The following is a 27,482-nucleotide window of genomic DNA, read 5'->3' as shown; positions in this document are numbered from 1 at the left end:
TACAGAATCTGCAGCAGCAATGGCTGTCTCCAGAGCTCTCAGCCCGCAGACAGAAAGAGGGTTGAACAACTGATCAGAAGGAGATTACAGGGGTCTCTTTGCTGGCTCTGGCGACAGGACTCTTGCTTTGCCCATACTCAGATCAGGGTCGCAGTTCTGGGTGGCAGACCAAGGACAAGGAGGAGCGCTAGCACACCAGAACTTGTGGGCCACAGTGGATCAGGACCCTCGTCACGGTTGCAGGGCAGAAAAGAGTGCTTGCGGTCATTCTCAGATGAGGACAGTAGTAAAACCCACCTCTCCTTAGATCATACCACCTTGGAAGAACTGAAAACTTACAGGTCTCTGGAATTATCTCTGAAAACAGCTACACAAAAACCTTAAGCTTAGGACAATGCACCCTCCACCCTGGAAGCAGAGTCCCACTTTACCAAAGAGTTAATAGTCAAGAAATAGACTGGAAAAATTAGCAAACAACAGAGAAAAAAAATTCTAATCATAGAAAGTTACTATAGTGATAAGGAAGATCAAAACACACACTCAGAAGATAATAAAGTCAAAGCTCCTTACATTCAAAGCCTTCAAGAAAAGTATGAATTGGTCTCAGGCCATGGAAGGGCTCAAAAAGGATTTTGAAAATCAAGTAAGAGAAGTAGAGGAAAAATTGGGAAGAGAAATGAGATTGATGTAAGAAAATCATGAAAAAAGAGTCAACAGTTTGGTAAAGGGGACACAAAAAAATACTAAAGAAAGTAACATCTTAAAAAACAGACTAGGCCAAATGGTAAAAGAGGTACAAAAAAAAAATGAGGAAAAGAATGCATTGAAAAACAGAATTGGCCAAATGGAAAAAGAGAGACAAAAATTCAATGAAGGAAAAAAAACTCCTTAAAAAGTAGAATTGGCCAAATGGAAAAGGAAGTACAAAAGCTAACTAAAGAAAATAATTCCTTAAAAATTAGGATTGAGCAAATGGAAGCTAATGACTTTATGAGAAATAAAGAAACAATTAAACAAAACCAAAAGAATGGGGAAAAAAATAGAAAACAATGTGAAATATCTCATTGGAAAAATAGCAGACCTGGAGAATCAATCCTGGAGAGATAATTTTAAAATTACTGGACCACCTGAAAGCTTTGATCAAAAAAAGAGCCTAGACATCATCTTTCAAGAGATTATCAAGGAAAACTCTCCTGATAATCTAGAACCAAAAGATAAAATAGAAATTGAAAGAATCCACTGATCACCTCCTGAAAGATCTCAAAATGAAAACTCCCAGGATTATGGTCAAATTCCAGAGCTCCCAGGTCAAGGAGAAAATATTGCAAGCAGCCAGAAAGAAACAATTCCAGTATTGTGGAACCACAGTCAGGATAACATAAGATTTAGCAGCTTCTACATTAAAGGGTCAAAGGGCTGGAATATGATATTCCAGAGGGCAAAGGATCTAGGGTTACAACCAAGAATCACCTACCCAGCAAAACTGAGTATAATCCTTCAGGTGGAAAATGGATATTCAATGAATTTTCAAGCATTCTTGATGAAAAGACCAGAGCTGAATAGAAAATTTGACTTTCAAATATAAGACTCAAGAGAAGCATAAAAAGGTAAACAGGAAAGAAAAATCATAAGGGACTTAATAAGGTTAAACTGTTTACATTCTTTCATGGGAAGATGATACTTGTAACTCGAGAACTTTCTTATTATCAGTGCAGTTGGAAGGAGTATATATTGACAGAGGGAATAGGTGTGAGTTGAATATGAAGGGATGATATCTAAAAAAAATAAAATTAAATTAAGGGGTGAGAGGAATACACTGGGAGAAGAGGAAAGGGAAGGGCAGAAGGGGCAAATTATCTCACATAAAAGAAGCAAGAAAAAGCTCTTATAGTGAAGGGGAAGATGGAGAAGGTAAGAGGGAGTGAGTGAACCTCACTCTCGTCAGAATTGGCTAAAAGAAGAAATAACATATGCACTCAGCTGGTTATAGAAATCTATCTTATCCTACAGGAAAAAGTAGGAGGGGAAGGGGATAAGAGAAGGGGGTGGGGTAATAGGAGGGAAGGCAGATTGAGGGAGGTGGTAGTCAGAAGCAAAACACTTTTGAGGAGGGACAGAGTGAAAGGAGAGAATAAAATAAACAGAGGCAGAAATAGGATGGAGGGAAATACAGTTAGCAATTGTAACTGAAAAAATCTTTGAAGCAAGTTTTTCTGATGAAGGCGTTATTTTTCAAACATATAGAGAACTGAGTCAAATTTATAAACATAAGAGCCATTCCCCAATTGATAAATGATCAAAAGATATGAATAGTTTTCAGATCAAGTAATCAAAACTATTTATAGTCATATGAAAAAATGCTCTAAATCACTATTGATTGGATAAACGCAAATTTAAACAATTCTGAGGTACTACCTCATACCTATTAGATTGGCTAATAGGACAGAAAAGGAAAATGACAAATGTTGGAGGGGATGTGGGGAAAATGAGACATTTATACACTGTTGGTGGAGTTGTGACCTGATTCAAACATTCTGTAGAGCAATATGGAATTATGCCCAAAGTAACATAAAATGATGCATACCCTTTGACCTAGCAATACCACTACTAGGTCTTTATGCAAAAACAGGTAAAAAAACAAAAAAGGAAAAGGACCTATGTGTACAAAAATATTTATAGTAGCTCTTTTCTGATGGCAAAGAATTAGAAATTGAGGGGATGCCCATAAATTGGGGAATGGCTGAGCAAGTTGTGGTATGTGATTATGATGGAATACTACTGGGCTATAAGAAATGATGAGCAGGATGCTCTCAGAAAAACCTGAAAAGATTTACAGAAGCTAATTCAAAGTGACATGTACTGTGTTCAAAGTAACAGCAATATTCTAAGATGATCAGCTGTGAATGACTTAGCTATTCTCAGCAATACAGTGATCCAGGACAACTCTAAAGGCCTTATGAAAAATGCTATCCATCCCCAGAGGAAGAACTGATGGTGTCTAAATACAGATTGAAGCATGCTTTATTTTATTTTCTTTTTCTTGAGGTTTTTTTTTGTCTATGTTTTCTTTCACAACATGACTAATATAGAAATATGTTTTTGCATGACTACACACGTATAACCTATATCTAACTGCTTGCCTTCTCAATGAGGGGATTGAAGAGGGGAAGGAAGGGAGAGAATTTGGAACTTAAAGTCTTAGAAATGAATGTTTAGGGGCAGCTAGGTGGTATAGTGGATAGAGCACTGGACCTGAGTTCAAATCCAGCCTCAGACTAAACACTTGACACTTACTAGCTGTGTGACCCTGGGCAAGTCACGTAACCCCAATTGACTAAAAAACAAAAAACAATAAAGGCAGAAATGAATGTTTAAATTATTTTTACATGTAATCGAGGAAAAAATAAAATCCTAAACAAGCCTAAAAAATAAATGTTTATTGAACTGAATCAAATTGAAGTCCAGTCTCTTGAGCTGGCATTATGATCTTTGACTACCATCTTTTTCTAAGGGTTTGCCAAGTTCAGAGAGTGATGGATTGCTTCTCAGAGGATTTGTAGACCACCACAGGAAGAAGAAGCAGAGATGCATTCTACTTGGTTCCAGCATTTCAAGGATTCCAAGAAGCCTGGCTTTAAAATGCCCCAGTGCCGCCACCGCATTATCATTGCACCCCCCATGCCAAAGCATGTTACCAGTGAATGCAAGGTTACAGTGGAAGCTGTTCCTTCCCTTGAAGTGGATTCTTCAACCCGATCCTACAAAACAGTAAACATTTCACTGGAAGAAAAGCAGGTGGAGGGCAGAGATGAGGTGCAGGTGTGGCTGGCCCAGAGGCTAAAAACAAAGAGAGATCTGGACACTTTTGTGAACCTTGAGAAATGGATCCATTGCAAACCCAGGAAGACAAAGTCAGAGAACCGAGTGTTAAAGAAGATTTACAGGGACAGAGGGAATGATCTAGCTGCCCAGAGAGCAGCTGAGATTGCTTCTGCTGAGATCACAGTAAGCAACCCTATTTTCCAGATGAAAATTTTCTTACCCATTACATCTTAGGTAGGACAGATATGACGAATTCCTTTTTGCAAAGGGAAAAACTAAGGCACTGAGAGGTTGCCATCTGTGACCAGCTGGGGTCTAGAAGTCAAGAGTGAACAAGTCTTTCTAACAAGGCCAGGGCCTTTGAGCTATGTATGTCCTCCTTCGAGTACATACCTCAAGGCTTCCACCAGTGGTGACAGGTGACTAGGGAAAGCCCAGAGGCCTCTATGGAAGAAAAGTAATTCTCTTTCATTTAACCAGAAGTGTACTTTCATTTTAAACCTATACTATATATCATGAGTCAGCTTGCCATAATGGAGGGAATGCTGGGATCATGAGAAGGAAGTCCTGAGTCCAATTCTTGCCTTTGACCCTACTAGTTGTATTACTTTGGACTAGTGCCTTAACTTCCTTTTGCCTCAGGCAACATTTTAAGATTGATCTAAATCATCGTAATCTAATTTGGTGGAGGGAGTTGCCAGCTGTATTCATAGAAGGTACCATAGCCCAGATAAAAACCTTACTCTTTAAACAAGCTTTGATAATGAGACTTTGGAAAGGCAAGGGTGAGTGGGAAGAGATAGGACATTCCATAAGGGAAGACTCAGGTGTGGAAGCTGCATGCATGGCTTGGCAAATGACCACTAATATATCAGAAGAAGTGGAAAAGGCAAATTGCAGCCACATCATGAAAACCAGGCGGATTGCCTTCTAATTAGGGATTCCTGTAAGAATGAGAATTCAGAAAACACCCACTGATGTCCCCCCAGAGCCCCTATTCAGTTCCTCTCTGACACCCTCAATTAGGGTAGCTTGTCCCCCAAGAGATGCATTCCTTAGGGGCTGGCTCTCAAAGAATGTGGGCTGTCCTCTGACAAAGTCATTCATTGCCTTGTCTCCTTTTATTTCTTTCAACAGAAACCTGTCCAGCATGTCCAAAGAGCCACCCCCTCACTCATTGTGCCCAAACCCTCGTGCCTGTCAGTCCTGTATGAACATCTGTTAAGCCAAAAGATCAAAATAAGTGAAATGTTCTTCAAGGCAGAGTGGGAACATCAGGTCTCCAGGGAAGAATTCTTGGAAGGAATGAAAAGAGTAAGCAGGTGCGGGGTGATTAGAAACGATTGTTCTTCAGAACCAGGTTCTGGGGAGTCTAAAATCAGCTTGTGGAGCTATAAAAAGGGAGCACCTTATTTGTGCTGTATTTCAGAATCTAAGAAACAGTTCTACTTTGTTTAGATGGGTTTACAATGTTGGGAGGAGAATGAGGGCTTGGCCCCTTTAAGAAAGAATGAATTAATGGAAGCAATGAGAATCAGTGAGCCAACAAGCATTTATTAAATACTTACTGTGTGCCTGCATTGTGCTAAACAAACACTTGGGTACAAAGAAGGGCAAAAAGAGGCCTTGCCCTCAAGGAGCATGTGTTCTAATGAGGGAGACAACATGCAAATAATTTTATAGCTATAGCTATGTACACATAATGCTTTATACACATCTATATATTGGAGGGTGTATATATATATATTCTATTTATACTATGTATAGGTATGCATATATCCCATATATTTATACTATATAAAGATGTGGTATATACTGTATGTATTTATACTACATATGTACATATATCTATACTATATATTTATACTATCTATATATACTATCTATTTATACTATACATAGATATGTATACTATATATTTGTACTATATATAGTATGTATATACTGTATATATTTATATGATATATAGATATGTGAATATACTTTATATATTTATGCTATAAATGTATATGTGTACTATATATTTATATTATATATAGATGTGTGTATCTATATATACTATATATGTATACTATACATATTTATACTATATATAAATATATAAATATATATATTATTATATATTTAGATTATATATTTGTGTATCTATATATACTATGTATACTATACATAGTTATATATGTACTCTATATATACCATATTTGTGTATACACACTATATATTTATATTATATATAGATGCATGTATCTATATATATTTGTACTATACATAAATGTGTATACATACTATATATTTATATTGTATATAGATGTGTGTATATAGGCAAACTATATATTTATACGATATATAGATCCATGTATATATACTGTATATATTTATACTATATATGGGTGTGCATATGTGTATACAATATATTTATACTATATATAGCGGTGGGTATATATGTATACCCACCGCTATATATAGTATAAATCAGAGGGGAAGAGAGAGAGGAAGGAAGGAGAAAAGAAAGGAAGGAGTGAGAGAATGAAAAGGAGGGAGAGGAAGGAAGGGAAGGAGGGAAGGCTCTTAACTGTTAAGTCTACGAAAACCAACCCAAGGCATCACCATTCACCTGACAGCCAAGGTACGCTACCCATGAAGTTGTTGTCATCTGTCTGTCCCAGGATCCAGAGCCATATAACAATGGCAAGACAGGATTTTTCCCAGACTGCCAATAATTACGGGGAGTATTTGTCCTTCAGCGTCCTAGAAACAACTGACTAGCACCTACTTAGCAAGATTCATTAACAGCCTGTTTCCTTCCTCTCCTCATTTCTTGTCTCGAAGCAGCAGACTTACTCCTCTCCGTACCCTGCCCCACCCTGGCCCCAGCAGGATTTGAGCACTATTTACCCCAACTGCAGAAATTCCTGGTTCTAGCTCTGATAGAATCAGAAGGTTGGCAGCAACAAATTGAGCGTTTAGGACGAGGAATGGGATTGGGGTGACAGGATCTGAAGAGCAAGCAGCTACCTATAGCCAGAGTTGTTGAGGGGAAATGAATATACCACAGGGCAGTCCAAGCCAGAGTACACACAGGTAGCAGAGTCAGGACATATTGTGGGTCAGAGCTGGTTGGACGAACCAATGCAGTACTTGGAGGAAAGCCAGAAGCTAAGGATCCCAAAGGACTTCAAGTATCTCAAGGCCAGGACCAGGCATGTGCTGGTGAATGTTTAGCAACCTGCTTTCTGGGAAACATATATATGTATATTTGTATGTATGTATACATATATGTGTATATATATGTATGTGTATGTATTTATGCGTGACACTTTTCAGTTTAATCTACATTATCTAAATCTACCTAAACTGTAGACAATAGTTTAATCTACAATAAACATTTTCTCCATCAATTTCTTAAATCTAACAGAACAGTAAATCAAGCCCTGGTATGTAATATTTGCTGATTTCAGAGGTGCAAATGCTGACCCTGAACATTTAACAATAGGGGTACACTCCAAAGTGGTAAAGGGAGAAGGGGTCTGGAATTTAGAACTGAACTACCTGGATTGAGTTATCTCGCTTTCCTTCCTGCTGGGGAGGAGTCAGTATGGTGTCTGTGACAGAGAGATCTGAGGCCCCATAACCCCTCTCTACCCGGAAGGGCCAGGCCCTTTAGCCAGTGCATGGGGTGCTTGATTTGGTTTGTTACCTCCTGTCCTTGAATTGGGATTTTGTTTCTGCATTCAGGTTGGTGTTCCTCTGACTGAACGGGAGTTTGAGGATGTGGTGATCTGTCTAGGCTCCATGAACAAGCAGGGCGTCATCTATCGTGAAAACCTGGTAGATTCATATAGATGCTGGGTTGCTGCCAAGAAAAATGATAGCCAAGAGAAAAAGAAATGTAAGGACCCAGAGTGCTGGACTGCAGCCTTCCATTCCTCTGAACAATCCATAGACATTCATTCAGAGCTTATGACACATCGGGCACTGTGCCTGGCCAGCAAGGAACTCCCTCCTTCTAAAGTCAATGAAGTGCCAAAGATTTACAGTATTGAACTTAAGCACTGAGGGAATGACAAAGAATGAGCCCCTGCCCTCAAGGTTCTTACTGTCTAGTTCGGGGTGGGCAGGGAGAGGACAATCATTCATTGGATCTGAGACTTGCATGCTAGACTGGGAGGCAGGAAAACCTGGGCTCCTGTCCTGCCATAGACATCGGATCCTAAATCTTCCACAGAAATCACAACATTTACAGTTGGAAGGAAAGTTAGCAGCTCTCTAATCCATCCCTTACCCTCCATTTTGCTAATTAGGAAACTGAGTCCCAGTCACATACATAGGGAATATCTGAGATGAGATTGGAATTGAGGGCCTTTGAATCCAGTTTTTCTAATGCTCTGGTGCTAGGATGAGCTATGGAATCCTAGGCAAATCTCTTAACCTCTCTTCGCCTCTTTCCTCATTTGTAAAATTGGGGAGAATAACAGCATCTCCCTCACAGGAAGGTCCAGAGGCTCCAAGAGCTCCTGTATGTTAAAGTGCTCTGAAAACTTTAAGGCACTATATAATTATCAGTTCTTATTGTTACTACATGGGCACTCTCTCTACAGGGATCAATCTCAACCTATCCATACTCTAATCATTCTGAGGGATTTTTGTCGATATCGTTGTCAATATCATCATCCTCCATATAGAAGATCTATACAATGCACTTAAGGGCGACTTTCCTCTAAGTCAGTCTCTTAATCTGGAGCCCACAGATCCCCAAAATGTCTGTGAAATAGATTTCAAGGGGTCCACGAACTTGAATGGGAAGGAAAAAATTACATTTTTATTTCTATATAATTGGTTTTCCTTGCAATCTTCTGTATTGTATTTTATGCATTTAACAACCTTATTCTGAGAAGGGGGTTCACCAGACTACCAGAGTGTCTATGACACAGAAAAAGGTTAAAAAAAAAAAAACAACAACCCAGACTAGTACTGTTCATAGTCCATAAGTAACCATGCAGCACTCAAATGATTTTCTCTGTGACCAGACCACCTCCTTTTCCAGTCTCCCAAGTCCTGCAGAATACCTGTGGTGTCACTTCTTACTCACAAGTCTTCATTGGTGAAATAAAAATGCAAGACAGCAGTAAAAAATAAAAATTCACAAAATTCATAAGGCAGCGCTCAATAGCCTGCGAGAGGAGTGATACAGACAGAGGAAGGAGAGATGGTTGTGAGTAGTTAACTTCTCCACACTTAGAGAACCCATCTGCAAGCTCCCTTCCAGCTGTGAATCTGTGATCCTACTTAACTCTTATTGTTAACCTTTTTTATTTGTTTATAGTTTATGTCCTCATCTTAAATTATAATTTCCTTAAGGGCTTATCCTTAACTTGCCTTAAGACCACTTTTTAAAGTTCCCCACAGCGTCTAGTTGAGTGCCTTGGCCATAATCAAGGTTCAATAAATATTTGTTGATGGATCGAGGCGGAGGTGGGGTGAGGGGGAGTGGTAAGGCATAGTACCTTTCTTCGCGCTCTTGTATTGTAATGAGATGTTTCTCGTTCCTGATTTTCCTCTGCCCCACCTCAGATTTTAATTACTGGAAACGATTCAGACTCGGAAGGCAACATGTCAAACCTAAGGCGGCCAAGATTTCGACTCCCCCACCCTCCACTCCAAAACTACCCCTATTGGAAGTGCCCCCAGTTAACACGGAGCCAGAGAGAATGCATCTGACCTATGAGGACATGGAGGAAGTTGGGAAACGATACAAAGAGTTCAGGCGACAGTCCAAGGTAAGACCAGCCAAAGGAACTGTCTGTTCCTTGACTATTCTCAGGGCACTAAAAAGTTTCAAAAACTAAATGGGGTCACAGCTTGCCTCCCTCATCCCATGCCTACTAAGGGAATGTTTCCTGGTTCCTTCAAAGACAGGCCGGCATACAATGTCCCATTGATTGGAAAAGGTCTTATGGGCAACCCATGGCATAGATTGGGTAGAAGAAGCCCTGGGCGCCAGAGGGCTCCAGTTTCTGCTCTGGCTGTAATCAACCAATAACATTTATTGTGCTAGGGATACAAAAGACAGTCCCTGCCCACAAGGAGCTTACTATCTAATGGAAAACAACATACAAACAAACATACAAAGCAAGATCTATACAGGATAAATAGGAAATAATTAACAGTGGGGAGGCACTAAGATTAAGATGGCTTCCAGTAAAAGATCGGAGTAACTAACTGAGTGATCTTGGAAAAGTCACTTTACTTTTCTCATGTCTTCTCATGTTTCCTCATGTACCAACTGGAGACAATAATCCCTCTCCAGCCTGCCTCAACTCTTGTCTTAATCACACACCACCTACAGGGTTCAGTTTGGTGTTTGTTTTACCTTTTACATTGTTAGTCATTGTATATATTCTTTACCTGGTAGGACACTGATTTGCAAGGTACAGAAGAAAAACAAAGAAGCAAACTGCTAAGCTAATGAAGGGACTAGCCCCAGGGGTGAGGAACCTGGGACCTGGAGGCCTCACATGGCCTTCTAGATCCTCAGCTGTGGCTTTTTGACTAAATCCACATTTTACAGAGCAAATCCTTTTATTAAGGGGATTTGTTCTATGAATTTAGCTAGTCACTAGCCTGTGATTTTATTGATAGAGGGAACTTCCAGATGAGGAAATTCCTCCCTCTCAATCCAGGTTAGCACCCCCTCTTTGCAAATTTTAGTCTTAGAGAGTGGCTGACAGCCCCGAGGAGTCAGGAGTTGGCTGAATTTAGCCTGAAGGGTAACTTGCCAGGGGGAAGGGGGGGTCATATAGTCATTAGGTGGCATTTAACCCCCCTTTTCCTGGCTCCCAGGCCAGCTTTCCATCCACCAAGACTCTCACACAGATAAAAGGGATTGGTATTTATAACTCTGTTATTACCACTATCACTTTGTAATCTTAGCTCTCTTCTTGACATTAAACTGGGTGTTTCTTGGTAGAACACCAAGTGCCATGGACTGGGATTCTAGAACACTGAGCTTCACAAACTAGGATTCTAGAACACTGAGATTTAGGGACTGGGATTCTGGAACACTAACTTTCATGGCTTGAGATTCCAGAACACTGATTTTCTTTTTTTATGTTTTCATTGTTTTTTATTTATTTTGTTAAATATTTCCCAATTACATTTTTAAACATTCATTTTTAAAAATTTTGAGTTCCAGATTCTCTCCCTTCCTCCAGCTCCTCCTCCACCTACTGAGAAGGCAAGCAATATGATACCCATCACACATGGGAAGTGTTGCAAAACGTATTTCTATATTAGCCATGTTGCAAAAGAAAAAAAGACAAGAAAAATAAGGTGAAAAACAATATGCTTCATTCTGCAATCAGTCCATCAGTTTTCTTTCTGGAGGTGCACAGCATTTTTCATTATTGAGTCCTTTGGAATTGTCATGGATCATTGTATTGATCAGAATAACTAAGTCTTTCAGAGTTTATCATTGTTACAATATTACTGCTACTATGTATAATGTTCTTCCGGTTCTGTTCACTTCACTTTGTATCAGTTCACATAAGTCTTCCCAGGTTTTTCTGAAACTATCCTCCTCACCATTTCTTATAGCACAATAGTGTTGCCATATACATGCTGTCCTACAATAGCACTTTTATATACCACAATTTGTTTAGCCATTCTCTAATTGATGGGCATCCCCTCAGTTTCCAGATTTTCTTTTTTTCCCCCAAATATTTTTATTGTTATATTTTGTTTTATCATCAACTTTATTTTCAAGCATATTTCACCCCCCATCCTCCCCTACTGAGACAGAGCCACTGATTGTAAAAAAAAAAAAATTAATTAATTTTAAAAAATAAAAAGCAGTTAGGTAAAATAACCTATAACTATACATCAGCCAAGTCTGAAAACAGGTGCAGTGTTCTAAAACCATGGCCCCCAACTTGTGCAGAGAAAGAGTCATTCTCATATGGCCTCATTCATGTCCAAGTTTGGGCCATCATTACACAGCACTGAGTTTCATTTTGGTGGGGTTTTTTTCCCCCAAGGTCGGGAGGTACATTTTCTAATTTCTTCTTTGGAGCCAAGTTTGGCCAATATAATCACACAGCATTCAGTCTCATTTTTTTGTATGTTTGATTTTTCTATTTACATTGCTGTAGTCATTGTGCATTTCATTTCTCTGGTAGAATACTGATTTTCATGCTGTGGTCCTGATATGAATATGGCCAAATAAAGTTACCCAGAAAAGTCCTCTAGGACCACAGGAGGAAAGGATGAGGGATAGAAGTCAGTGGAATGGTTGACTGGGTTCTTAGTGTCACCAAATAGAACTGAATGACGTATCTTTTCTAGGGACCATAAGGGGAAAATGTTTGTTCTCTATTACCTTTTACAGAAAAAAATCAATCCCTTGGTGTTTATGGAAAAGTGTCGCCTAGTACGAACTGGCAACAAGGCCTATGATGACCACAGCCTCCCATCCACTCTGCCAGATGAGTTCGGGGAGATGATTAATGTCTTCCGGAGGGCTACCTTTTTGGTCTACCTGAAGTGTGTGAAGGCGTGTGAAGCCTACAAAATCCCTCTGACTGAAAAGACCCTCATGAAAGGCAAGGTGGTGAGAATGTGCAGGGGATGAAACTCCAGGATACCTGGGGGTCAACAAGTTACTCTATAAACCTTAGTTCTTCCTTTAGTTAAAATACCCCTGACTAAACTCTGTATTTCTTTAAGAATCCTGCCAAAGCCACAGTCAGACGAAGGTAGCCTAGCTTGGCTTTTAACTAGCCCAATGTTGCAGATTTAACCTCCACAGAATCTCCTATATCAGTCCCCTTCTCTTCATCCACACAGTCACCGATATAGTTAAAATACTTATCATCTTCCTTTGGACTACTGAAATAGCCTTCTGATTGGTCCCTATGACACAGGTCTCTTCCCACTCCAGTCCATCCTGCAGACAGCTACAAAAGTGATTTTTGTTATTCCCTTACTCAGTAACACTCTAGTGACCCCTCTTTCCTCTATTAAGCTTGACTACAAGCTCCCTTATTTGACATTTAAAGTCTTTTACAGGACAGCTCCATCTCAGCCTTCCAGCCTTATATATCATTCCCCTTCACAAATACTATGGTCCAGCCAAATTGGGCTCCAGAAAACCTGAATTTAAATCCAGCCTCAGACACTAGCTGTGTGATCCTGAACAAGTCACTTAACTTCTGTTTCCCTCAGTTTCCTCATTTGTTAAATTGGGATAATAATAGTACCTACCTCCCAGGGTTGTTGTGAGGATAAATGAAATGTATGTAAAGCACTTCGGGAAGCTTAAAACACTATATAAACTTCTTGGCCCAGTTCTTGACACATAGCAGGGCTTAATAAATGCTTGTTAACTGAACATCAAAAGAAAATAATTCCTGTCCTTGATTTATGATAATTGGAGAAGGAGGTTTGTCTTCTTTCTTTCTACATCACAAGCCCTTCACTGGCTCTTCCCTTGAAGCTCCTGCATTTTCAAATAAAGATTTAACACAGGTCACCAAAAAAATAATGACCCACTGAAAACTTATTCCCAAAAGAAAACAATAAGCAAATTGGAAATTGTAAACCACTCTACGAACAAAGAGAGGGAAAAGCCTAGGAGTGAATGACCCCATCAGCAGTGAGAGGGGGAAGGGAGAAATTCATAGGAGCACAGAGTTTAGAGTTGGTAGAGACCCAAGAAGCCTGAAATAGATCTTTTACAGCTCTCCTGGAGGACAAGAGTCAGCAGCTTCCTGCATTAGAGTGCTGGCAGCTGGAGTGAAGCCAGTGTCTTGAAGTTCATCTCTCTCTGTCAGCAATACCCCATCAACTTGGCTATTGTCCCCCATCATGCTGTCTCAAGTATTTGCCCCTCATAAAAACTGCCCATGAAGTAGCCAGCACATCAGAATGAATTCCCCCCACTCCTGGCTTCTCCCTCTTGCCTTGCAATAACATCTCGGAGTGAAAGGACAGTAGTCTTCTGTTTGGAATACAATTCCCACAAGTCCGTGGGGATTCTCAAAGCATTCTGAAACCCCTCCCTGACCTGTATATGTGGTCTCCCACTATAGAGTATAAGCACCTTGGGGGCAGAAATTGTTTCATTTTTGTCTTTGTAATCCTAGTGCCTGGAGCATAGTATGAATTTTTAAATGCTTGCTGTTTGGCTGGCTCAAGAATATGAACATCCTGGCTCTGCATTCTATAGTTTGAAGTTCTAGGACATGGAATGCTGTGGGTTGAAATTCTAAAATATTGGCTTTTTAAAAAATAGGTTTTCAGGGCAGCTGGTGGTGCAGTGGATAGAGCCCCGGCCCTGAAGTCAGGAGTACCTGAGTTCAAATAAGGCCAAACACTTGACACTTACTAGCTGTGTGACCCTGGGCAAGTCATTTAACCACAGCTGCCTAAAAGAAAAATAGATTTTCATTTGTATCTTTTGTCTTTAGATCACCTTTACTTTCCCCTATTCCTTCCTTTCTCTCCTCCCAGGAAGCTATACCATATAATAAAAAAATTATTTTTTAAATAAAGAATTTTAAAAAGAAAAATAGGGGAAAAAATCCTGCAAAAACCAATACATTGAAATACATTGAATACGTATAAAATACAGACAAATATGTTGAAAAAAAATCTGATGTTATATGTAATGTTCCACACCTGTGGATCCCCCACCTCTGAGAAGTTGGGGGTGGGGGGCTGTTTTTCATGAGATGATCTTACTCGGATGATCTCAGGATAAGAATGTGGCCCAAAAGACTTATACAAAGTGTAAATCTGACCTGCTATTATATGTATTGTGGGCTCTAGTGAAAATCTTCCTCAGTATAGGTTCTACTGGATTATTTTTCCAGTAAAATTAAATTTTCAGTAAATTCAGTAAATTTTCAGTAAAATTAAATTAAGTATCGATTTTAGGCAGTATGGTGTAGTGAATGAATTTCTATCTTAGATTCAAATGAGGGCCACCAAACTGTACTAAGGATCACTGTGGGCTACATACTGACTTAGAAAACCGCCAATTAACATTATCTAAGTTTTATTGTATGTTCATTAATTTTGTTAAATATTTCCCAATTACATTTTAATCTGGTTCTGGCTCCTGCACACCAGAATGTTGTGTCAATGACCTAAGCTGTGTGTTTGATACCTCTGGTATGATGGATAGAGAACTCCCTTTGGAGCCAGGAAGACCTGGGTTCAAATTCCACCTTTGAAACATGCTGTATGGCCATGGGCAAGCCATTTAATCTTTCAGTGCCTCTCACCTCCTAACCACTGACTATAAATTGTAAGATAGTTGTCGATCTACACCGGTGTTGGTGGTTTCTGCATAGAGAACGCCTTATGCCATTTGAAATCATAGGTCATTTTCATTTTTAATGTGCTAGTCACTTAGAATATAAAGACAAAATTGAAACAGCCCTTGACCTTAAGGAATTTAAATTTCACTGGAGACACAAAATATGTACATTGATAAATAAATACAAAATAATCTGAGAAAGCGAGCTCACTAAAGAAGGTGAAGAGGCTTCCTGTAGGAGGTGGCATGTGAGGTGAACCCTGAAAGTAACTAAGGATTCTAAGAATTAGAGGTAAGGAGAAATACATTCCAGGCAAGGGAGATAGTGCAAAGCAACCAACATAGGAAGGTGGAATGAGGAGTTTTAGAGAATAGCAAATAAGTTTGGTTGGAACATGAAGTGCATGAGGGACAGGAGTATGACGCAAGTCTAGAAAAGTGGACTAGAGCCAGGTTGTGAAAAAAGTTTGAATACTAACCTGAGAAGTTTTTATTTTCTCCTAGAAGCAACAGGGAATTACTGAAGGTCCTTGAACAGGGAACTGATTTATTTAGACCAACTTTGGCAGCTGTGTGGAAGATGGATTTGAATGGAAAAATAGACTTGAGACAATGAAACCAATTATGAAGTTCTTTTTCTTTTTTTCAGGTATAGGACAGCTATTTATATCCTATACACAAAAGAAATACTAAAAACAAAAAGGTTGTCACAAGAATGCATTGACAGAAAAACTTAGAACAGAATACAGTTTCAGTACCACACTATATTCTCCTGGGAGATGAAGATGTGCTGCAGTTTGCAGAACTGCTAAATAAACATTTTGCTTTTCACCTCAGCTCTGCACTGTCCAAACAATTTCCTCCAGGTCCATGTCTTCTGGCAAGCTAGGTCATGACGTGGACTCGTCTTCCTGCTGCTAGTAAGCTGTACAACAAGCACTGAAGTGGACGTAGGGGACAATGTTTACAGGGCACCTGACGTTGACTGTGGGTCCCAGGCGCTCTGGTCTCTCCAGCTCAGAAGGTTTCCTCCAAGGCAGAGACTGTATGATTTTTGTCTTCATGTACCTAGTACTTAGAAAAGTGCTTGGCACATAGTAGGTGCTTAATAAATGCTTGTTGATTGATTGTGGGCCTGATGGCCAGCTGAGCTGTTCTCTTTCCACAATAGCCTTGTCGTTCTTTTTTAAATTGTGTTATTTATTTTTAACATTCACTTTTAAAAAATTTTGAATTCCAAATTTTCTCCTTGCCTCCAGCCCCTTCCCCTATCCGTTGAGAAGGCAAGCAATATGATATCAATTATACATGTGAAATAATGCAAAATATGTTTCCATATTTGCCATGTTGTGAAAAAAAAGGCAAGAAAATAAAGTGAAAACATTATACTTCAATTTACACTCAGAGTTCATCAGTTCTCTCTCTGGAGGTGGATAGCATTTTTCATCATGAGTCCTTCTGCAATTACGAAGCAGCCATGTGGGTGGAAAGGAGAGGGACATGAAAGATGTTGGAGAGGTAGAACTGATGTAATTTGGCAATTAATTTGATATTTGAAGTAAAGAGATGGGGGCGACTCCAAGCTTGCAGACCACTGTTTGCAAGGTAGCTTGAAAGATGGTGGCATCCTTAATAGGTTATAGATGATTCTGGTGGAGGGTTAGGTTTGTGGAAGAAGCTAATTAATTTTGTTTTGGACATAGTAAATTTGAGATGCTTTTAGAACATCCAAGTAGAAGTAAGGGGACACAGTAAATTTGAGATTCTTTTAGTAAGGGCTGGACATATAGATTGAGTCATTGTGTAGAGATGATTTAGAGGATCATATTTACTCTTCTTTTGCCCCCCTTCCTTCCTTAATTCCCCTTCCGATGTATATTGATGCAGAACCAGGAACATATTTGAATGTATTATCAACCACATGGTAAATGCTAGTCCTCTAGGGCTGTGTGAAGAATATAAATGAAATAAGAGTATACACAGAATCTTCTGTGGAAGATGCTTTTTCAGTGTTTCTTACATAACTATCTGTTTCTGCCCCCTTTGAATCAATAAATTGTCCCAGTCAGAAAAGGGCACCATTTTATACACATGTATGTTATGTTTAACCAATGAGAGCTATGTACTCTCTTTCTTTGATATCCTTCACACAGCCCCAGAAGACTGACACAGTCCTAACATCTAAATTTACATCTTAATGACATAAGAACTTTAAGACTGAAAACTGGAAACACTGATTCCTAGTGCTATTTGGTGGCTATGAAACAACTGTATGTTGCCTACTTGTGGCTTGGCTGATAGAAATGTGGATTTGGGATTCTTACCATAAGAGAGAGGTGAGTCATTTCACACAAGATACCCTATTTTTGCAATAGAGTTGGTCAAGACCAGACTCATGAGACTTCCTGAGAAGACTTTCAGAGTTAGGCCACAGAAAGACCTCAGGGTCTCTACGCTGCCACATGCTTCTTGGAAGTTTGACTGCAGGACAAAACTTATCTTACTGAAGGAGCTGATTGGAAGGCATGCCTATGAACAACCATCTATGGTCTGAAAGTTGGAGATCCTTCAGAGCCCAGGAGTGTGCCCAGAAAAGTTCTGAAGATTCCAGGCTTAGGGAGATACTGCTTTTGCTGAAGGACTTTAACACTGCTTGGGTAGCTGCAGCCCCACCCAGCAGGGAAGTAGAGGACTGAAAGAGGAGCAGTTTTTCCCATCAGTGAACTATGGTCCAGCTATGTTCCTAAGGGAAACAAGGATACCAAGACTCACAGTTAAGAGTTATGAGTGGCCCTGGGCAGATGTGTTTTCTACTCATGAGCTTCCCTGCTATGTATGGTTCTGTAAGATTAGGCCCACTCTCCATCCCAGCCCTACCCCTACCCTACTGGCTCTGCTTTTTAAACAGTGAGGTGGTACAGTAGATATATCCAGGACTGGAGTAAGGGAAGCTTCACCTCCCTGAGTTCAAATCCAGCTTCAGACACTTACTAGCTGTGTGACCCTGGGCAAGTTACTTAACCTTGTTTGCCTCAGTTGCCTCATCTGTAAAACAAGCTGGAGAAAAAAATAGCAAACCACTGCAGTATCTTTGTCATGAAAACCCCAAATGGAGTCACAGGAAGAGATAGAAATAACTGAACAACAGCAAAGTGTTCTAGGCGCAATGGTATATTTTAATTTTTCTTGCTTTGCCTTCTGTTAGTAAACGTTTCTGATTAAGAAACTGTTGGGGCAGTTAGGTGGCGCAGTGGATAGGGCTCCAGCCTTGTAGTCAGGAGGACCTGAGTTCAAATCCCCAACCTCAGACACTTCACATTTACTAGCTGTGTGACCCTGGGGAAGTCACTTAACCCTGGTTGCCTCACCAAAAAGAAAAAAAAAAGTTAATGCTGTCATTTGACTGATTTACTAAATGTGGGGGTTACTACTATTACTACTACTCCTACCACCACTACTACTACAAAAGCTGTGAGTAATAGGAGTATATTCCCTACGACCCTGAGAGTGAATTGCAGCAGCATGAATTCCCTCTCTGAAAATCCTCAACTTATCAGAGTGAGGACAAGATGAATAAGCCAGCTCCAAGTGAGAAAATAGAGAATTGGAGAGAACAGTGTAATACCTACTCATGCTTCACATTAAAGGGTCAAGTGAAATCTTTGTGAATCATCTGTTTCATGCAGGGCATTGTGCTCAGCACTGACAGATCCTGTTCCCCCGAGCTGAGAGTGTTCTAGCCCCAGGACTCTGTGTTCCTCCCACAGCTCAGTGCAGATGACTCCCACATCTCGGTTATAGGGCTACTGGCCATTCCTCGTGTCTCGAATGCTCTTTCTCCTCACCTCCTTCTAGTGTGTCAAGATGCACGTCTGGCACCACCTTCTAAACGATTCCCTCAACTGTTAGTGCCTTCTCTCCTGAGATACCTTGTATTTTGTACGTGTTTACACTTATCAGTTTTGTTCATTCTTTCTCTTCTCCTACATATACTTGTCTCTTCCATTAGACCATACACTCCTTGAGAGCTGAAACTGTTTTACTATTTGTATCTCTAGCATCTGACACAGTGCTTGGCACATAAGAAATGCTTAACAAATGTTTGTTGGCTGACCAATTGGTTAATCAGCTTTGAGTTAAGAGCAAAATGAGTAGGTACAGCATGAGGATCCGGTTCAATGGAAACTCACGAGGGCAGAGATGATTTTGTCTTTGACTATATATCTCCCATATTAAGCCTTGCCTATCAGTAAATTAGTCCAGGAGCACCTACCCCGTGCCAAGAGCACTGGGCTGGAGACAAAGACAAAGATTCGACAGTCACTGCCCTCAAGGAGCTCACCTTGAACACTTGTTGGACCGGACTGGTTTACAGATCAGATAAGGGAAGGCCCCTCTACCCAGAACTTAGAGTCCCTTACTTACCTACAAGGAAAAGGATTCTTTCAAATCCTAAAATCAAAGATCTAATTAGGGAGCCCTTTCCAAACCTGCTTTTTTTTTCCCCTCTTTTTGACAGCTCTACTTTACCCTGGAGATAAACTCATCTTGGAGAAAAATAATGTTCTCAAGCTCAGACAACCAGGAGGCTATTATGATGAAGTGAAAGAATTCATACCAACTAAAGAGAAGTTCCATACAATAGAAGAATCAGTAGCTATGAAGTATGTTCAGCCTTGTTTCTAGCTTCTCCAATCTTGCCTCCACCTTGCCTTATGAGCTGTGTGACCCTGCGCCAGTCATGTAACGGCTCTCAGCCTCAGTTTCCTCATCTGTAAAATGGGGATAATAATAGCACCTATCTCATAGGGTTGTTGTGTGAGGATCAAATGTGATATATATAAAATGTCTTATAAACCTCAAGTGTCACATAGATGTTAACTACGTTCCCCCCTATGGCTCATTTGAGAGATATGGTCTATTTCTACATTGGGCTGCTGGGACTGTGGATCAGAGTATTTTCACCTTATACTGATACCCTAAGCCTGGGCTCCCCTTTCTTCAAAACTGGGGTCCCAAATGGCTGATCATGACTTAGTGGTAGGTTGAGGGAGGGTAGCCATGCATAGGCTGGATCATGGCCCTATGTCATGAGGAGAGAATAACGTTCTCAAGGAGGCCTGAAGGCAACCCCTACTTCATCTCCCAACCCAGGTGACGGGTCTGGGCTGCTGATCTCTTGATCAGAAAAATGGCGACCATCAGCCTCTCCTATCCACTTCTGCCTCAGCAGCTAGGGCACTACTTCTATGGAGAGGGGGCGGGCTCATGAAGCAGCAAGGTCAGCTAGGAGGTGTGTGGCAGAGGAGTGTACTGGGGGCAAGCAGTAGAGTACATGCCAATGTGTCATGTTTTTGAAAGAAGATATTGCCCTTAGGACAGTTTCTGACATTTCTCTCAACAAGGCAGGGCCCAGCTTCACGCGAGAGCTGAAGAAGTTTTGGTGACCATCTCAGAGCTCCCTGAGGAAGCCCCCTTTGGGATGCAGCTCCCCTTTCCCACCCCCACCCCCAACTGTTGCTGGAGACTTGAATTCCCTCCCCTTTTAACCAGGAGCCTTTTTCTCTCACCCCTTCCAGGAAGTCACAGAGGCCAATTAAGAAAATGAGTTTTGGAGAGTTTGAGGTTCTCACCAGGTCTGTATAGACTGTTTAGGCTGCTGACAGACAGGTGGATCACAGAGGGTGTGTGTGTGTGTGTGTGTGTGTGTGTGTGTGTGTGTGTGTGTATGTGGGGGGAGTGTTTGGGAGGGTGAGGGGAGACCTAGAGCCTAAGAGTGGGACCAGGTGTCAATCCCAATCATGAGTCTAGATTGTCTGTAAAGATGCATCTTGTGAATAACGGAAAGCCTTGTGCAGCTACCCCGAACCCAACCCTAGAACCCCGGAGGGAATGTCAGGGATAGGTGTAAGAGGGAGGTTAGAAATGGAAGTCAGTAATCATATACAGTGTAAATACAGAGGGAAGACACTAAAGGGGGGGGGGAATGGGAAGAAGGTGTCCAGGAAAGGCCTGTGGCAGAAAGTAAGATTTGGAGATGCTTCAAGAAAACCAAGGTAGCAAGGGAGGAGTAGAGACTATTTTAGGGAGGGGAGGGGGGCAGGTCCTCTCTTCCATCCCTCTACTCTGAACATCCTCATAGGCTATTTTTTGGAGCTGAAAGAAAGTAGATGTACCTCTTGATGTAACCTAACATCCTTCCAGATATCAGTATGATGGAAAGCACACTGGTCTGGAAGTCAAGACACTTGGGTACTAACCAATTATAAGGCAATGGGCTGTAATGGCTTTGGAATCAGTGGTCCTGGGTTCAAATTCTAGCTCTGATGCTGACTTCTGTGAGATCCTGGGCAATTCACTTCACCTCCTTGGGCCTTGTTTTCTCATCTGTAAAATGAGAGGATTATACTAGTTGGCCTCTGAGGGATCCTCTGGTTTTAGAACTATGATCCTCTCTGATCTGGGACAAATCACTCCCCCTTTTGTGGGTTTCAGTTTCTTCATGAAATGTTGGCTGTCTCCAACCCTTCTAGTGGTTCTAGCGGAAGTAAGCCTGTAAGGAATCTTCACTCAGGTACTTAGGGTTGAGACACTCAACTCCTTTCCTCCAATAAGCCACTGGCCATTAGCACCACTGACGGACACGGGAGGAGGATAAGAAAAATGATATTTACGTTTGTCACTTTGACTCCCTGTTGGTAAACTATGGTAGAAGCCTTGAAAAGCAGGCTGAAATTACTGACAGAAATTAATGTTGGAGATTATTTGTTCATTCTAACGATCCATAGCCTCCTCATACTTAGTTACCATTAGATTATCTGAAGTTGGTTAGAGTTAATCCTGGGGATGGGTGTGGGGGGTATCCTGTCCACAGCTAGCAGCTGGGAATGAGCCAGTGTCTGGAATCTACCTGCCACCCAAACCTGGGAGCCTGGGAGGCATTAGACAACCTTCTGTGGTCCTTGGCCCCCAGGATAAATCAAACCCATGTCATTTGACATCTTTTTATCCTTTCTCATTATCAACCACCTCCCTCCCCTTTTCCAGCTACATGTTCACATCTCCATCTCCTAGAGTTTAGTAATGCCCCCTTTGTGAAAGGGACAAGCCAACAACTGTCTAGGCCCTTCTCCATTGAAAATCCAGGTTGTTCCTTGGTTTATACTCTGGCTAAGCTTGTAGAGTTGTTAGTGGGTACCACCCAACCCAGAAGTAGATGCATTTCAGGCAATCTGACAGGTCCAGGTCTCACGGTGATCAACACCTCCCCCTCCTCACCTCCCATCTCACTTCACTTCCTAGGAAACTCACGCACAAGAGCCAACGTAGGACTTACAGTGAGATTCAGGGAACCCATCCCAATTTCTTCTGGCCGGGACACCTTCTGGATAAACTGCTGCTATACCTCCCCAACAAGAAGTGGGAAAGGCAACTGGTTCTTTTCAGCCGGGTGGAGAAGTTACCTCATGCCTACCCAGCCATCTACCATCCCGACCGCTTTTGGCCCATTTCTGATGCAGGCTATGTAACCTATGGCAATTTTGATAAACATAAAAGATGCTGCTAACATAGATTGGGTAGAGACTAGGAGACCCAATACAGCAGCAGTATTGGGCCCCACTGTCTGTTAGGCTACCGATCCATAGCTGCATGGACCCCAATCTAATACTGACCCTCCCCTCACCTTCCTACAGCTGATCACAGAGCCAATAGACATAATGAGGATATGAGAAGCGAAACGACATAGTAATAAAAATTATAAGACACTGGGCCAAAAATCCAGTTTTTAAAATCAAGCCTACCTGTATCATATTACGAATCACCAACACCTTGACAGACCCAAAGATCCAAGCTTTGGGGGTAAAAACTCAACATCTGACAACAATTTCTGGGAAAACTAGAAAGTAGTTTGGTAGAAACTATGCATAGACCAACATCGCACACCATATACCAAGATAAAGTCAAAATGAATAAATGATTCAGACATAAAGGGTAATATAAGTAAATTAGGAAAGCATGGAAAAATATACCTTTTCGATCTATAGATAAGGGAAGAGTTTATGACCAAATAAGAGATAGAGAGGATTATGGGAAGTAAAATGGAAAATGTTGATTACACAAAATTAAAAAGATTTTACATAAATAAAACTAATACAGTCAAAATTAGAAGGAAAGCAGGCAATTGGGGGAAAAAATTTTACAGCAAGTTTCTCTGATAAAGGCTTCATTTCTTAAATATATAGGGAATTGAGCCAAATTTATAAAAATAAGAGCCACTTCCCAACTCACAAATGGTCAAAGCATATGAAGAGGCAATTTTGAAAAGAAGACATCAAAGCTCTCAACAGTCCCATGAACATGCTCTAACTCACCATCAACTGTTGCTGCTATTCAGTTGTGTTTGACTCTTTGTGAGCCCCTGGACCATAGCATGCTAGACCCTTCTATCTTCCACTATTTCTTGAGGTCTGTCCAAGTTCTTGTTCATTGATTCCATGATTTTATCTATCCATCTCATCTTCTGCCATGCCCTTTTCCTCTTGCCTTTAATCTTTTAGAGGCTTTTCTAATGAGTCCCATATTCTCATTATGTGATCAAAGTATTTAAGCTTCAGCTTCAGTATTTGACCTTCCAGTGAACAGCCTGAATTAACTGAAGTATTGACTGGTTTGATCTCGTTGCTGTCCAAGGGACTCTCAAAGGTCTTCTCTAGCACCATAATTCAAAAGAATCAATTCTGTGGCATTCAGCTTTCGCTATAGTCCAACTCAAACAACCATACATTGCTGCTGGAAAAACTGTAGCTTTGACTGTATGGGCTTTTGTCAGCAAGGTGATATTTGCTTTTTATACAGCTAGTAAGTGTCTGAGGCTAGATTTGAACTCAGGAAGATGAGTCTTCCTGGTTCCCAGTACAGTGCTCTATCTTCTGCACCACCTAGCTACCCCCTACTACTGATTAGAGTCATACAAATTAAAACAACTTTGAGACACCACTTCACATCTATCATATTGGCTGACTTGACAGAAAAAAGCAATGCTGGAGGGGATGGGGAAAAATAGGGACACTAATGCATTGTTGATGGAGTTGATACTGGCCTAACCATTCTAGAGAACAATTTGGAACTATACCCAAAGGGCTCTAAAACCCTGCACACCTTTTGACCCAGCAATACCACTACCAGGCCTGCATCCCAAAGAGATCAAAGAAAACGGGAAATGACCGATTTATACAAAAATATTTATAGTAGTTCTTTTTGTGGTGGCAAATATTTGGAAAATGAGAGGATGTCAGTTAGGGAATAGCTGAACAAGTTGTGGTATATGATTGTGATGGAATACTGTTGTGCTATAAGAAATGAGAGCACAATGGTTTCAGGAAACCCTGGGAAGACTTAGATGAACTGATGCAGTGAAGTTAGCAGAACCAGGAGAACACTGTACACAGTAACAGCAATATTGTAAGGATGATCGACTATGAAAAACTTAGCTGCTCTGGTCAAGACACTAATCCAACACAGTTCCAAAGGACTTAGAGTGAAAAATGTCATCCTCTTCCAGAGAGAGAACTGATGAATTCTGAATAGTGATTGAATCATACTTTCTTTTACTTTCTTTTTATTGTTTTATTTTGTTTGTGTTTTCTTTTGCAACATGGATAATACGGTAATATGTTTTGCATGACTTCATATGAATAATCAATATCAAACTGCTTGCCTTCTCAAGGAGAGGAGGGAGGGAGAAAATTTGGAACTCAAAATTTTCAAATATGATTGTTAACATCTTAGGGGAGAGGGTAGGGAGAAATAGAATTTGGGACTCAAAACTTTTAAAAAATGTTTAAAATTATTTTAACATGTAATTGGGGTAAAAAAATACATTAGATTTTTTAAATGATTGTTAAAAAATTTTACATGTAATTAGGAAATAATTAATTGAATATAATAATTAACAAATTACCAACACCCATCCAAATCAGTACACTCTCCCCAAATTAGTTGACTACTCTTCCCTCTTCCCTAGATGGAATTTTTTAAAGAATCAGCATTTTATGCAACAAATACGATCCTAGCAAACTTGCCTTGGAATTGTAGGTAGTTGGATTTTGCAAGAGTGGGTCCTAGTAATATTGATGCAGAATGCATCCATAACAATACTGACAAGGCTCATTTGAGATCCTTCTCATCTCAGGTTCTTCATCGATGTGCCAGGGAGAAGTGGACACTAGGCCGAGAGGTAGAGGACCTGAGTTTATGGGAGCGCTTTATCCCCTAGAGTGTCTTGTCACCTCAGCTCTCTTGTCTGTGAAGGAAGGGGATCTAGTACTTCCCTGGGGTGTTGACTAACAGCTTGAAATCAATGTCTGCAAATTGCTTTCTTCTTTGGAAATGGAAATATGGTAGCTAAGGCTTCTCCCCTGAAACCTTCCCTTATTATATTAATCAATAGACATATCAATCAATCAACTTCCCTCTCATCATTTGTCTACAACTTGGGTCCCTGGGTACCATTGGTACCTCCATTCATTGAAGTTGGCTTCCATGAATTCACTGCAATTCTCCATGCACTTGTCTTGTCCCCTTGATGAGACTGTACATACATTCCTGGACAGTAGAGGCTCTGTTTTCCCTTGTGTCCTCTCTCTCACACTGCCACCTATTACAAAAGACATATGATAAATCTGAATGAATGAATAAATAAATGAACAAATTCTGAATGAATAAACATGGCCCATTTCTTGCTTCATTATATCTAAAAGAAAAAGTCCTAGACTGGGAGTCAAGAGACTCGACTTCAGGCCTGAGTTCTAGTTCACTAATTAGCTGCATGTTCTTGGGATAGATTCACTTGGGCCTCAGTTTTCCTCTTGGTCAAATGAAGTGGCTGAGTAAGATGACTTCTGATGTCCTTTCCTACTCTGATGTCCTATAGCTACATTAATAATAACTAACAAAAAAATAAGTAATCTTATTAGTATGCAGTGATTCCTCTGTGGCAGCTTTGTGGCATAGTTGAATATATCAAATACCAGGTCTGCAGTCAGGAAGACCTGAGTCCATATCTGGCCTCAGACACTTACTAGCAGTGTGTCCCTGGGCAAATCACTTAACCTGCTTGCCTCAGTTTCCTCATCTGTAAAATAAGCTGGAGAAGAAAATAAGAAACCATTTCAGTATCTTTGCCAAGACAATCCAAATGGGGTCATGAAGAGTCAGGCATGACCAAAAAACAACAACAAAAGAAAAAAATTAATAAAAAATTAAGATGAGGAACAAAAAGTCAAGCATCTCAAGGATAATAATGAAAAAAAAAAGAGGGGGATCTATCTGCACCAGATCTCAAACCATACTACAAGGCAGTAATCATTAAAATTATTTGGTACTGGTTAAAAAACAGATGAGTAGAATCAATTAGTGGAACAGTACAACATACAGCAACAAAGCAACACAGTATATTGTTATAGAAATCCAAAGACCTCAATCACTATTTGACAAAAACCGTTGGGAAAACTGGAAAGCAGTTTGTCAAAAATTAAGTATAGACCAATATTTTGTACCTTATATCAAGATAAACTCTGAGTGGGATGACTTAGCCTTAAAAGGTGACATCACAATCCAATTAGAGGAGTAAAGAAGAAAGTACCTTTCAGTTTTATGAATAGAGGAAGAAGTCCTAACTAAATAACTGATAAAGAGGATCATAGAAAATAAAATGTATAATTTTGATTACATAAAATTTAAAAGATTTTGCAGAAACAAATACAATTATAGTTGAAATTTGGAAGCATGTAAACAAAGAAATATCTCTTTATAGCGAGTTTCTCTCACATCAAAGATATGTAAAGAACTGATTCAAATTTATTGACTAAGAGTCATTCCACGATTTAAAAATTGTCAAAAGATATGAACAAAATAAAATTTCAAAGGAAGTAATGCAAACTGTCAAGAATAATATGATATGAAGCTGCAAATCACTGATAATTAGAGAAATGCAAATTAAAGCAAATCTGAGATTCTACCTCATATCTATCAGATTGACAAAGTTAAAAAAAAAAAAGGGAAAATTGTAATGTTGAAGGGGCTGTGAGAAAACAAGCACTTAGTTCTGTGAATTGATCTTGCCGTTCTGGAAAGCAATTCAGAACTATGTCCAGAAAGTAACCAAAATGTCCATACTCTTTGATGCAGCTTTAGCACTAGTAGGCCCATACCCAAATAGATTAAAGAAAGAACAGGGCCTACATACACAAAAATATTTTTAAGGGCTTTTTTCACAGTAGTTAAAAAAAAACCAACCTAGGCATTAAGGGGCTGCTCTTCTGTTAGGGAATGCATAAAAAGA

General features: G+C 40.2%; 1 protein-coding gene across 1 annotated transcript in view; it reads left to right on the top strand.

Moving 5' to 3' along the window:
• Window positions 1-22,922, top strand: part of EFCAB12 (EF-hand calcium binding domain 12) — a 32,864-nt gene extending 9,942 nt beyond the window's left edge. Inside the window, exons 2-9 of the mRNA XM_020981102.2 lie at window positions 3,512-4,005; window positions 4,960-5,136; window positions 7,558-7,711; window positions 9,394-9,599; window positions 12,206-12,419; window positions 19,659-19,803; window positions 20,719-20,775; window positions 22,442-22,922. Of these exons, the coding sequence (XP_020836761.1) occupies window positions 3,586-4,005; window positions 4,960-5,136; window positions 7,558-7,711; window positions 9,394-9,599; window positions 12,206-12,419; window positions 19,659-19,803; window positions 20,719-20,775; window positions 22,442-22,706 (1,638 nt within the window). The 5' untranslated portion in view covers window positions 3,512-3,585 and the 3' untranslated portion in view covers window positions 22,707-22,922. The remainder of the gene's footprint in view (window positions 1-3,511; window positions 4,006-4,959; window positions 5,137-7,557; window positions 7,712-9,393; window positions 9,600-12,205; window positions 12,420-19,658; window positions 19,804-20,718; window positions 20,776-22,441) is intronic.
• Window positions 22,923-27,482: the final 4,560 nt, after the last annotated feature.

Source organism: Phascolarctos cinereus, unplaced genomic scaffold, assembly GCF_003287225.1.
Source record: "Phascolarctos cinereus isolate Bilbo 61053 unplaced genomic scaffold, phaCin_HiC Scaffold_4;HRSCAF=312, whole genome shotgun sequence".
Classification (NCBI taxonomy): Eukaryota; Metazoa; Chordata; class Mammalia; order Diprotodontia; family Phascolarctidae; genus Phascolarctos; species Phascolarctos cinereus.
Note: the sequence above shows the minus strand (reverse complement) of the source record. Positions and strands in the feature narration are given on the sequence as shown.